This window comes from Lutjanus erythropterus, chromosome 20 (genome assembly GCF_056507025.1).
Source record: "Lutjanus erythropterus isolate fLutEry1 chromosome 20, fLutEry1.hap2, whole genome shotgun sequence".
In the NCBI taxonomy this organism is placed as follows: Eukaryota; Metazoa; Chordata; class Actinopteri; order Lutjaniformes; family Lutjanidae; genus Lutjanus; species Lutjanus erythropterus.
In genome coordinates, this window is record NC_139336.1 from 12,732,389 (window position 1) to 12,744,467 (window position 12,079).

The 12,079-nt window shown below is 40.0% G+C and overlaps 1 protein-coding gene and 2 pseudogenes across 1 annotated transcript; all 3 read left to right on the plus strand.

Annotated features, from left to right (window-relative positions):
• Positions 1-456: 456 nt before the first annotated feature.
• Positions 457-3,707, plus strand: LOC146308212 (N-acetyllactosaminide beta-1,3-N-acetylglucosaminyltransferase 2). The gene is made up of 2 exons (XM_084745884.1): positions 457-889; positions 1,851-3,707. The coding sequence occupies exon 2, from the start codon at positions 1,880-1,882 to the stop codon at positions 3,227-3,229; it is 1,350 nt and encodes a 449-aa protein (XP_084602010.1). The 5' UTR covers positions 457-889; positions 1,851-1,879; the 3' UTR covers positions 3,230-3,707.
• Positions 3,708-6,431: 2,724 nt separating this feature from the next.
• On the plus strand, positions 6,432-7,180 carry LOC146308213 (heat shock protein 30-like; annotated as a pseudogene).
• Positions 7,181-8,970: 1,790 nt separating this feature from the next.
• LOC146308214 (heat shock protein 30-like) lies at positions 8,971-9,657 on the plus strand (annotated as a pseudogene).
• The last annotated feature ends 2,422 nt before the right edge of the window (positions 9,658-12,079 follow it).

Sequence of the window (12,079 nt, forward strand, 5' to 3'; positions counted from 1 at the left end):
AATAAATGCAGTAGCAGATGTTGAAATTGTCCTCTGTCTTCCTGGTGGGGAAAGGGTCTAACTGAGCTTGTACAATAGGCCTATAAGTGTCATCACTCTAACATGTCTCTGATCCAGAGAGTAAGACTTTTTACAACCATCCCCAGTCTACCCTATATCACATGCTAGCCTGTTAACTTAAGTTAAATGTTTTACAGATTTTTTTGCATTGTTAATTTATAACTTGAGATATATATTCATCCACAGCTATTCATTATTTTATTTATTTGCTCATTCAAAACGGCATACAAATGCAGGCCTATAAAATGACACTGATTTCTACCTGCGTATTAGGGGAAGCGCTTTTTAGTGTTTGTGCAAGTTGTGCGATGTTAAACCCCAGTCACTTTGAAATAAATGGCAGAGGGTGGTTGAGACAACCTTTGGTTTCATGGGACATTGGCCACATCATGCAAATATACAGACATATGCACCTGCATGCAAATCAAAGCATCTCTCGCGTCTCTTTGTGGAGAAATCATTTCCCGATGAAGCTGAATTTAGTCTCTGCCCGCACAGGTAGTAGGCCTACGTCAAAACTGTGATTGTTTTCCTCATCATCATGCTCTGTTAAGGACGCAGAGGGGCGCATGCTCTGTGCGCACAGTCACCTGGGACCTGTTGCTCAGCTGCGGCTGTTTCTGCGTTGTGAGGACGACTGTTTTAGATTTAACGGATGCTTCTCTTTATCCTTCATCGTTATGGACATAAATGATCCGCTACGGACCTGCAGCATTATAACCAGCCTATAACCAAGCCGGATGAAAACACTACAACAAAAAGTGGAGAACACAAGTCACTGTGCCTTCTGTCTGAGTCGGTTAAACCAAAGGAAGAAGTCAACACACTTGTAAGTAATCTTGTCCTTTGTCCTTTCATGCATTACCTAAATCAGTAAGGATTTGACAAACAGTTTTACTGTTGTAGTTATGATGCTATAAAGGTTAGAGGAACAGTATGTTGACAATAAAAGTAAATGAATTATATGCAGAGGAATCATAACCTAAATTTAAATCGTTTCACAATTCACAGTGATGATTTTAAACAAAGAAAATGTAAGAAGCGTGAAATGATAATCAAATACTATTGAAGCCAGGACCAAAATAGCATGGCCATGTTTACCCAACTCATAAGAGCTGAGGAAAGAGGGAGTTAATGCACTTTGTTGCATATTACATGTTCCACACTGTGTCTACAGGGGCTGTGTGCCTACTGGCAAGTAGGTGCTGGATGATGCTCTGAGTGTGTACAGTTAATAACCCTCACTGGACCATCACCAAGGAGACAGAAACTCCAGAGGGTTGCCTGTATCGTTAGCTTTAAAAAAAAAAAAAATTCCTAGGTAGAGCAATGCCACTGCAGTGGTCTAAATTCAGTGGGGGTGGGGTGGCAGTTTAAAGAGAAAATGACCCTACTTGTCATGTGATTTATGACCTCACTAAACAGCTTCCTAATGAGCTCGGTTCAAGTCTTCTCCAATACAGTATGAATTTCATTTTGTAAATTATGGTCGCAAATGTTTGAATAAAATAGACAATAATTCAAGGTGGGGCTACTGTGCAATTGACCAGTCATTCTCAGTATTCTGTCAAACTAGACAGGACTTGCTTAAAATGTTTCTCATAAACATATTTTCATGTACTGTTTAGCTGTAATACAAGAAAGATTGTGACCAGACAGACCGCTATGGTGGTCATCCACAGACCAATACATGATGTCATAGTGACTCCGCCCACTTATTCTACAGTATATGGTTATGATTATTTATTAGAGAAATCATATGTCCTTATATGTTATTTTTTTGTGTGCAGGTGTGTGTCTGATCTGTATACTACAGGCAATGGGCAGATACTGCAAGTGCAACGGGAGACTGTTGTGCATGTGCCTGCTGCCTTGCATGATGACCGGCCATCTTCTGATCTATATCATGGTGTCCATATTCGTCACCATCTCCTATTCTCCTCCGAAAATAACTCTCCACTATATTGCCCCGGGGATTTCTGCTAACACCTCCTCGTTGGCCTCTCACCCACTTGGCCCTTTCTGGAACCTTCGTCTGGAGGACAGGGCACTGTGGAACCAGTTGCAGCACGCTTGGGACCGTCAGCACAATCCAATACTGCGAGGAAACACAACCAGGATACTGAGGAAGCCAAAATATAGGCTTGTATCAGAAATCGAAGATAAATGCGTCTCTGACTGTGTGTCACATCAGTGTTCAGTCCCTCGTATGCATGATTTAAACAGCTTGCCGGAACAAATGAAGGCATTTATCTGGTCAATGCACTGCAGGGAGTATCCTCTCCTTATCAATCAGCCTGGTATGTGCAGGAGCAACAATAGTACCTTTGGTTTGGAGTCTCCCATGCTCATCATGGCCATCAAATCTCAAGTGGGCAACTTTGAAAACAGGCAGGCCATCCGTGAAACATGGGGACACAGTGGGCTGGTGAGGGGAGAATCCAGAAAGAGAGGCGGATTAGTGCGCACAGTGTTTCTGCTTGGAAGACAGGACTCAAGCACAGGTCCTCACCCTGATCTCAAAAACCTTCTTGAGCTTGAGAACCAGAAATACGGGGACATCCTGCAGTGGGATTTCAGAGACACTTTCTTTAACTTGACCCTCAAGGACCTGCTGTTCTGGGATTGGCTCCGGCAGTACTGCCCCAATGCCATGTTTGTGTTCAAAGGGGACGATGATGTCTTTGTTCGAACGGGTGCCCTTCTGGATTACCTGCACAAGCAGTGGGAGGAGCACAACCTGTGGAGAGCCTACACAAATGGAACGGACACAGATTTGAATTTGTTTGTGGGGGATGTGATCAGTAATGCAATGCCAAACCGCGAGCCGTCCACTAAATACTACATACCTGAGCGTTTCTACAAAGGTGCGTACCCACCGTACGCTGGTGGAGGAGGGGTGGTGTACTCTGGCACACTTGCATTGCGATTGAAAGAGGTGTCTGAGAGGGTCCGCCTCTTCCCAATAGACGATGTGTACCTGGGCATGTGCCTGCACAGACTCGGGCTCTCTCCAAGCCACCACCCGGGTTTTTTAACATTTGATCTCCCAGAGACAGACAGGGGCAATCCCTGTGCTTACAAGTCTGTTCTGCTCGTTCATAAACGGAGCCCCAAGGAGATGCTGACTCTATGGAAGCAGCTCCAGAACCTGGCAGGTCAATGCTGAGGCTCATTTGCCTGCCAAATAGGATTCATTGAGCACCACCACACTCATTTGGAAAATACGTTCAACTCCATGACTGCATCTTCATGTAACCTCTGACGGTCACATGCAACATATGGTACCTTTACTCCAAAGAGTTGCGTAACATTGAGGACAAGACTGATCTACCTCAAAGGGTACATTTATTATGTGGGCATTACACAGTAAGAGTACATACAAGTTACATTTTCAAAAAATACAGGTATTTACTGGTACCCTTTCAAGTTAAAAGTTTTATTTTACTAATGGTCTTAAGGAAATTCACTGTCTTATATGTTGTTTCATGATGTTTAAAGAGAATACTTAAGGCATGTTAGTCATATGTTCACTGGTGAACATGAGTTCATTTGTTTACTCTTGTTTAAACCATGTTTTCTTTCAAGGGACAGTTCACTCCAAAATCAAAAATACATATTTTTCCTCTTACCTGTAGTACTTTTTTATCCACCTAGTTTGTTTTGGTGTGATTTTCCAAGTTTGGGAGATACTGGCCATATAAATGTCTCTTGAATATAATATACAATATATGTATATATATTATAATATAATATACAATACAACTCCTGTCTTATTTTGGTGCTCTGAGCACCACAAGCAGAATTCCATCTGGTTCAGTTATATTTTAGACAAAGCAGATATCTCTGTGGCCGAAATTCCCAAATTTGTTTTAAAAAGAAAAATTCTATATGGATAAATAGAACTGCAGGTAAGAGGAAAAATATGTTTTTATGATTTTTGAGTGAATTGTCCCTTTAAGTCAGGAGGGCCAACTAAAATTTCATTTTTTAATGTCTTACATCCACCGTACCCAATATTTACAATGCAACTGATTCTGATGAAATGCATGTTTCATCATGGACATTTTCATGCACAGTCTTTTATAACTTAAAATAATAATAATAAAAAAATTCTAGCAGTCATTGACTTTCACAGTTTCACAGTCATTTAGCCAGGGAGCATGCAGTATATAGAAGCTTATGTTATGTTGTCTGACTTTGGAACAATAAACGTTAACTCACTTTTTAATACACAACATGTTGCTGATTTAAAAAGTGGCCTTAGATATTACAAATTGTTTTTCTAATTGTTAATAAAGACAAAACTCTACAATTGTTGTTTTTCCTCTTACTTGTTATTTCTTTAAGTCGAAAAAATGAATACAACTGACTCGGTTAATGTTATTCAGTTAACTTTTTATTGAAAGATTTTGTCTTTAAATTGGAGGGGACGTGAGTGTTATTGGATGGGAGCACAACCAGCTGGGATGTTATTTGTTGCTGTCCTCAAGGATTCCAACAATTTGGGATGTTCAGAAGTAAATAAATGGTTGTCTCTAATCATTTTACTGAATATCCTTATGTATTTATTTTGTTTTTGGTGGTATAATTCAAATATATTTTGGTTGAAACCAAGATTTAGAAATAAAATACTAATCTTCTTACTTCTTCATCTTACTATAAGGTTTCTTTATAAGGGCAAATATGGAGTCAAATTGAAGGCAAGGCATTACCCAATAGATCATAAGCCCCCCAGCCTTGCAAATAGCACACAGTAATCAAATTAAAGTGAGTATTACTGAGAGCATTTAGTCTGACCTTTCTAAATTGTATCTCATCAGCCATGTAGCTGCATCATGTTACAGTGCACAGATGTGTGTTTAATACTTCAGTCTTGATCACAGTAGTGAAGGGCACTGCTTTGCATATGAGTGTTTACACAAAGATAGAAGATATGAATTTCCATCTGTGTAATATGCTATTGGTTATTTGGCTCTTTCTACAAGATACACAGGGAGTTATGCAATTTTGTTTTATTTTAATAAAAGAAATCAGGAGGTTTTACAAGTATTATTGCAAGTATTTTGGATACCACCTTAAGGCTTCTGTAATAAGTGATTTATAAATGCTTTATAATTAGGTTATTATTTAAGTTGTAAACACTTTATCAATCATTCACAAACAATTACACAGTTCACATACATTGATGAGGGCTCACTATTTGGCAAGTGTCAGTTACTGTACTACCATTACTCTGAAGTGTAAAAGTGGCGCATGCTGAAAATAGTAAGACAAACAATATTGCCAAATGGTAAGCTGAGCAAGCAATCAGATTTGAAGTTTAGCAGTCCAGATAAATGTGGGCTCACTATTTGGCAAGCATTAGGCCACTTTTGCCCATTTAATATTAACAACCTAAATAGTAGAGGAAAAAAAGAAAAAAATGTATACAGTGGTAGTCTTATTTTAAAGTGGTGCTGTATTTTGCATCTGCCTTAAGTCAAATTAAAGCAAAGGAAACTACAACAGTCATCTTTATTTACACTGCTAAAAGACTAAGGGAAAGAGGAGTTGGGAAACGAGACCCCAGGAGATGAATTTCCTCCAGGGAGAATGAAAGCTGTTGCAGAAAAACACCAACACTAAAAAACACTGAGTGTCACTATGTTCACACTGAACAAAAACAATACATTATAAAATAAAAGTTTTTTTCACCTTGTAATTCTTGAAGTGAAAGGGTGAAACCTCTTCTCTTCTCTCTTCTCTTCTCTCTCTTGTCTGGCCTCTGCCATTGATTTCAGTACTAATAGGCAGACAGTGGCTTCAGAGTGATGTGGTTGCAGGGGAAGATAAGTCTATCTATGGATGACAGGAGGAAGATAACTGACCTGCTGAGCACTAATAAGGAAATGGACGGATGGAGGCAAGGTGAAATGAATTCTGATGTAATTCTGATTCAATATTTGTACAAACTACATGCCAAAGTTGCTCCATGATTTTTCTCATAATAGTGGTACTACTTCTCTCTTTATCCTGGTACGGGGTACTGGATAAATAAAACCCAAACTACTATCTACCTAACTGAAAAACTGTTGGAGGAATTCAGGTAAATGGACACTTTTATTTACTTTAATGTCATGAATCTGAGTGACATCCAATGTTCAACTCTTGCAAATGCAGGAAAGTTCCTGACAACACAGGAAAAATCCAGCAACATCAGCTCTCCTGAGTAACAGCTCCATCCAGTGGAGAGCTGTGGTAATGACAGGAAAGTTCCTGAAGACTCTGGAGCTCCTCCAGTTAGGATATAAAAGCCGGGACAGTCCCACTGCTGAGACAGAAAGACATACAGAGACACTTCAACAGTGCTTGATCTGACAACAAGAGGACTCGACACTGAACACACAGTGAAGATGCTGTGCTCTCATGGACTCCAGTCTGCCCTCAGTCCATTCATGGACTTCTACTGGCCTGTCCACAGTCTGCGTCCACAGGTCAAAGCTCTGTTCCACCAGCAGGATCTACTGCACAGAAATCTACAGGAGCTCCACAACAGTCTGGAGCTGATGGACAAACTTCAACACAACATCCTGGAGGACACAGAGCCTTTCCAAACCAGTGTGGCCATGCAGCTGCTTTCCTGCCAGCTGGAGAAAGAGGGAGGACGCTTTGGCCTGACCCTGGACACTCGAGGCTTTTCCCCAGAGGAGCTGTCTGTCAGGCAGGTGGGCAGGAAGCTGAGAGTCAGCGGGAAGACAGAGAAGAAGCAGGAGGACAAGGAGAAAGCCTTCTACTCTTACAGACTCCAGGAATTCAGACAGGACTTTGATCTGCCTGAAGGGCTGAACCCTGAAGACGTCTCCTGCTACCTGGATCCAGACGGGAAGCTCCACATCCAGGAGGACAAAGCTCCATGTGTGGAGGAGGCTGAGAGACAGCTGACTATCAAGAGGAGCCTGGAGGAGAAAACACAGACAGAAGACAGCAGCACAGAGACAGACAACAGCACACAGGACACACCTCAACACATGGACTCATCTACATGTTAATCTAACAATTTATTGTTAAATGTGTTTTACACAAGTGTTACATGATAATCACATGTGCTTTTGCATATTTTATAACTGAGTATGATAAATAAATGTTTAAAATAAAATCATGCTTCCTGTCAATTTGCTGTCAAAATGTATATAATAGATGCAATAAATTAATGTATAAGTTCACTCCCACTCCAGTGTATGCAGATAAATATTTGTAGAAGGACAGGCTGCCATCTACTGGACAGATGTGTAAATGACAGGCGAGGATTACACAAAATTATGAATGGCTGGGATACTCAACTTGCTTTGTCAGGGGGCTGCTTTTACAAAATGACGGCAGGTCAGGGACCAGTCAATAAACAAACATTAATAATGATAGTATTTATGAGAAAAATTGAATAACATCAAAAGGCCCATAACCTTTCAAATTATTTATTTTCAAATTAACTGACTTATTAACTTAACGTATTAATTAAATCAGCTAAGTGTATGAAATGGCAAAAAAAAAAAAAAAAAAAAAAATCAGGTATTTTACTGCATTTATTAAATGCAACTGCACTTTATTTGTAAATACTTTGGTAACATTTGAAAGGGTTTATGCAACATTAAACAATACTAGAACCTCTTCCATCATGCGATCACTGAAATGTTGGACTGAATCATGAATAGAATCCATAGACATAAACAGCTCCTACCAAGGACAGAGGGAATAGAACATTTAAACTCTTTTGGTATGAAATACACAATTATGGGAAATTATCCTGATTTCTGTGAAGCATTTCCTTCTCTTCAGCTAATAGTTGTTTTCCCCTGCAGAGCTTATGTCTGATCGCTCTGCACCTTGTGATGATGTGAAATATCATCACACAAACATCAGCCTTCTCTGTTACTAACAGCCTCATTTATCACATCATACAAAACTGATAGATCTGCCCCTCCTTCCTACAAAACATTGTGAATCAGTTTATTTTCGTTGTGAATTAGAAAATGGTCAGGGGGCCACCAGGCACCCCACCAGGGGTCAATATTTAACCCACAGGCCACAAGTTGAGTATCACTGATGCACAGAGTGTTTGGACAGTGTCATTCTGAGATAGTTAGCAATACTGTGTTTCATGTGGGAAAGCAGTTTTCAATCAGAAGAAATTTATGGTGGGGTGAATATAGTATTCACCATTTTTTGTTCTAATCAGTGGATCTGTGATAGAAAGAAAAAAAACATGTCTCTGTTAAAAAGATTATTCACTGATATTGCTGACATTTTATTATCTTTCATCTCTGATATTTTAAACAAATTTTGGAAGTGTGCAGTTTTTCTCAATCTTTGGACTGTAACATTTTTGCAAAAAAACAAAACAAAACAAACAAACAAACAAACAAAAAAAAAAAAGACATTTCTTTCTTTTTTTTTCTGACAATCACATTTAGATTAGCAATTGACATCAAAAGAAATAATCATCTAACAAAAATGTTCCTCAAGATAATCTGGAGAAAAATACATAATGTCATCATCAGTGTATATTTTAAGAGGTAACTTATCCTCAACAGTTCAATTGAACTGTTTAATATTCAAATCTCTTCATTTGTACCAATGAATACATTCAAATCTCTTCATTTGTACCAATGAATACATTCATCATTTAAAACAGAAAACTTCCTGATCAAACAGGAACATTCTGATGACATCATCACTCCTGTGTAACAGCTCCATCCAGTGGAGAGCTGTGGTAATGACAGGAAAGTTCCCGAAGACTCTGGAGCTCCTCCAGTTAGAATATAAAAGCTGAGACAGTCCCACTGCTGAGACAGAAAGACACACAGAGGAGAAGAGACACTTCAACAGTGTTTGATCTGACAACAAGAGGACTCAACACTGAACACACAGTGAAGATGCTGTGCTCTCATGGACTCCAGTCTGCCCTCAGTCCATTCATGGACTTCTACTGGCCTGTCCACAGTCTGCGTCCACAGGTCAAAGCTCTGTTCCACCAGCAGAATCTACTGCACAGAAACCTACAGGAGCTCCACAACAGTCTGGAGCTGATGGACAAACTTCAACACAACATCCTGGAGGACACAGAGCCTTTCCAAACCACGGTGGCCATACAGCCACTCTCCTGCCAGCTGGAGAAAGAGGGAGGAAGCTTTGGCCTGACCCTGGACACCAGAGGCTTTTCCCCAGAGGAGCTGTCTGTCAGGCAGGTGGGCAGGAAGCTGAGAGTCAGCGGGAAGACAGAGAAGAAGCAGGAGGACAAGGAGAAAGCCTCCTACTCTTACAGACTCCAGGAATTCAGACAGGAGTTTGATCTGCCTGAAGGGCTGAACCCTGAAGACGTCTCCTGCTACCTGGATCCAGACGGGAAGCTCCACATCCAGGAGGACAAAGCTCCATGTGTGGAGGAGGCTGAGAGAGAGCTGACTATCAAGAGGAGCCTGGAGGAGAAAATACAGACAGAAGACAGCAGCACAGAGACAGACAACAGCACACAGGACACACCTCAACACATGGACTCATCTACATGTTAATCTAACAATTTATTGTTTTATGTTTTAAATACAAGTGTAAAATGCTAATTAGTTGGAAAAGGGGAATGTGGGAGGAAGTTATAGATATCAGTAAATAATCTTTTTCTAAAGATGCAAGACACAAACTGGTCTACGAGGTGCTGAATTTTCACACACTTCAGACACCACAGGAGGGAATTTGATGTCACTGCCTGTCTCCACTAGGTGGTGCTATGACTATGTACTGATTGTCATGTGGATATATCCAGGCTGGGACTCTTACAAAACGTGATGTTTGGTGGATCAATTAATCCAAAATTATAGCAATTCCATGTTTCATGACAAAGTCAATCAGATTATTTACATACATGAAGTTTCAGGTGGAGTCCACCATGTAAACAGAAGTTTTTACAACTTCCTGTGTTTCGGCAAAAAAATTATTTTCACTTTGCTGTCATGGATACACTGTGTTTTGATACATCAAGACCTTCACTACATAGAATTACCGAGGTCGTAAGGCCTATATGAACAGATTTGAGTTGGATATGGTCAACCTGTTTGGAGGAGCACGTTAGAGTCTAAAACAGGTTGCCAGTAGGTGGCACAATCACTATTGCAGGATATCGTCATCTAGTTGTGTTCAGGGCGGGGCAATTATCAAATGTGAAGTTTGATGCCGATTGGATCATTTATACAGAAGTTATAGCAATTTTATGTTTCATGGCGAAACATCAAAATACCACGCCACACCATGGCCATGCCCCCCCATAAGTCCGTCGTGGCAAGGTCAGGCGCTGGTCAGATGCCAGCCGGCCACACCAGCCGGACACAGGAGGCACCGGCTCAGCCCACGACCATCATGGCGAGGTCGGGCGCCCGTCAGACGCCAGCTGGACATGCCAGCCTGATATAAAGCTATAAAAATGCCACATATCCAATTATCTGCCTTCAACTATTTTGGGTCAACAGCATGAAAACTTTAGAGTAATTTTTTCTCAGTTCTGCTCTTGGGCAGTTACAGCTGTTTTCTGCTGTAGTGCATTGCTGTTGGCCAGACACAAATGTGATGTAAGACACAACAAACAACTTTAATGGTGACTTCAGTGATGCAATACTTCGGAATCCATGTCTTGTTAAATATCCAGTGGCGACCTTTTCTCTTTTTACCATTCATCTTTGCCACTCAACTACTGTAGAACGATGTTGCCAAACACAAAGCAACTCTCACATTCACTTCAGCTGTCCTATTGATTAAAAAATATATTTATTTAAAAAAAAAGAGAAAGATACAGTTTATTATCATTAACAATGAACACAGCTCAGATAGCTTTAGAATAAGGCCAGATAACAGTTAAACAGTCAAAAAAAAGTCTATATCTTAAAATTTTGATTGCAATATTTCTAAATTGTGATGGGCCTGTATGGAACATCCAGGCTCTGGGCCATATTTGCCCGAGTCTGTTCTACACGCTTGGAAGGGAAGAGTAACCGCTAGATGCCACTAAATCCTTCACACCGGTACTTTACTATTTCAAAAGGAAACGGGCAAAGCTTTTTCCTTCATGTTCTGCACAGAGTTGTCTCTGACCTCCCACTGTCTTTTACACATCTCTCCACTAGATGGCAGCATTCCCTTCCACAAATATTTACCAGCAAAACGATGCTCCAACCATGAGCATCTTTCCTGCTATCTCAGCATTTTGCCACTAGTTGTCATCCTAGTTTAAAGAAGACTAAATTAATTTTGTAACACAAATGAAAAAAGCCTCACTGACCATCGCTATCTATATGATTATAAATAGTTTAGAACTAATACTGCAACTGTCAGTTATTCGCTCATTCTTTTTTTTATTGTCATGACTATTAGTTTGTATTAGTTGTGATTAAAAGTGAACAACACACCCATATTGATGCTATAAAGCATGAAGTGATCATAATGGACTGACTGTACAGTGCTGTGTCCAGATTAAATCAAACAGATCATTATGTAACCTCATCTGGATACATTTTAACTCTGGTACAAAGAAGTAAATTAGAGTCTGTTTTAAGACAAATTTCAATGAAAAAAAAGGAAGGAATACACTGTATGAAAGAGTTGTTCTTTATAAATTCTTGTGACCTCTAGTACTAATAATGTGCAGTAATTGTGATGGAATTAACATACATACATAGTGAATATTATCTTATTCACTTGTGAATAGTGGTTTACACCTTCCATTCCACCTGCCATGTTTTTTCACTTATTTATCCAGTGAGTGTACAGAAGAAGAAAGATATGGAGGACTATGCAGAGAAGTAGGGCAACAACAACAACACAGAAGGCAGGATTTAAACCCACAGACATCTTTTCAATGTTTTCTATCTCTCTCCAGAAAGAAAAAGAAGAAAAAAAAAAACAAGTATGGATGATGAAACCTGGACTGGCAAACACAGAGCTTAGCTGCTCGGGGATATCGTGTCAAGGCTGGTGTCAATATTTTTGACACATAAAG

What these genes read in the sequence shown, in the direction of transcription:
- LOC146308212 (XM_084745884.1), top strand. Translation starts at nt 1,880, where the DNA reads ATGGGCAGATACTGCAAGTGCAACGGGAGACTGTTGTGCATGTGCCTG.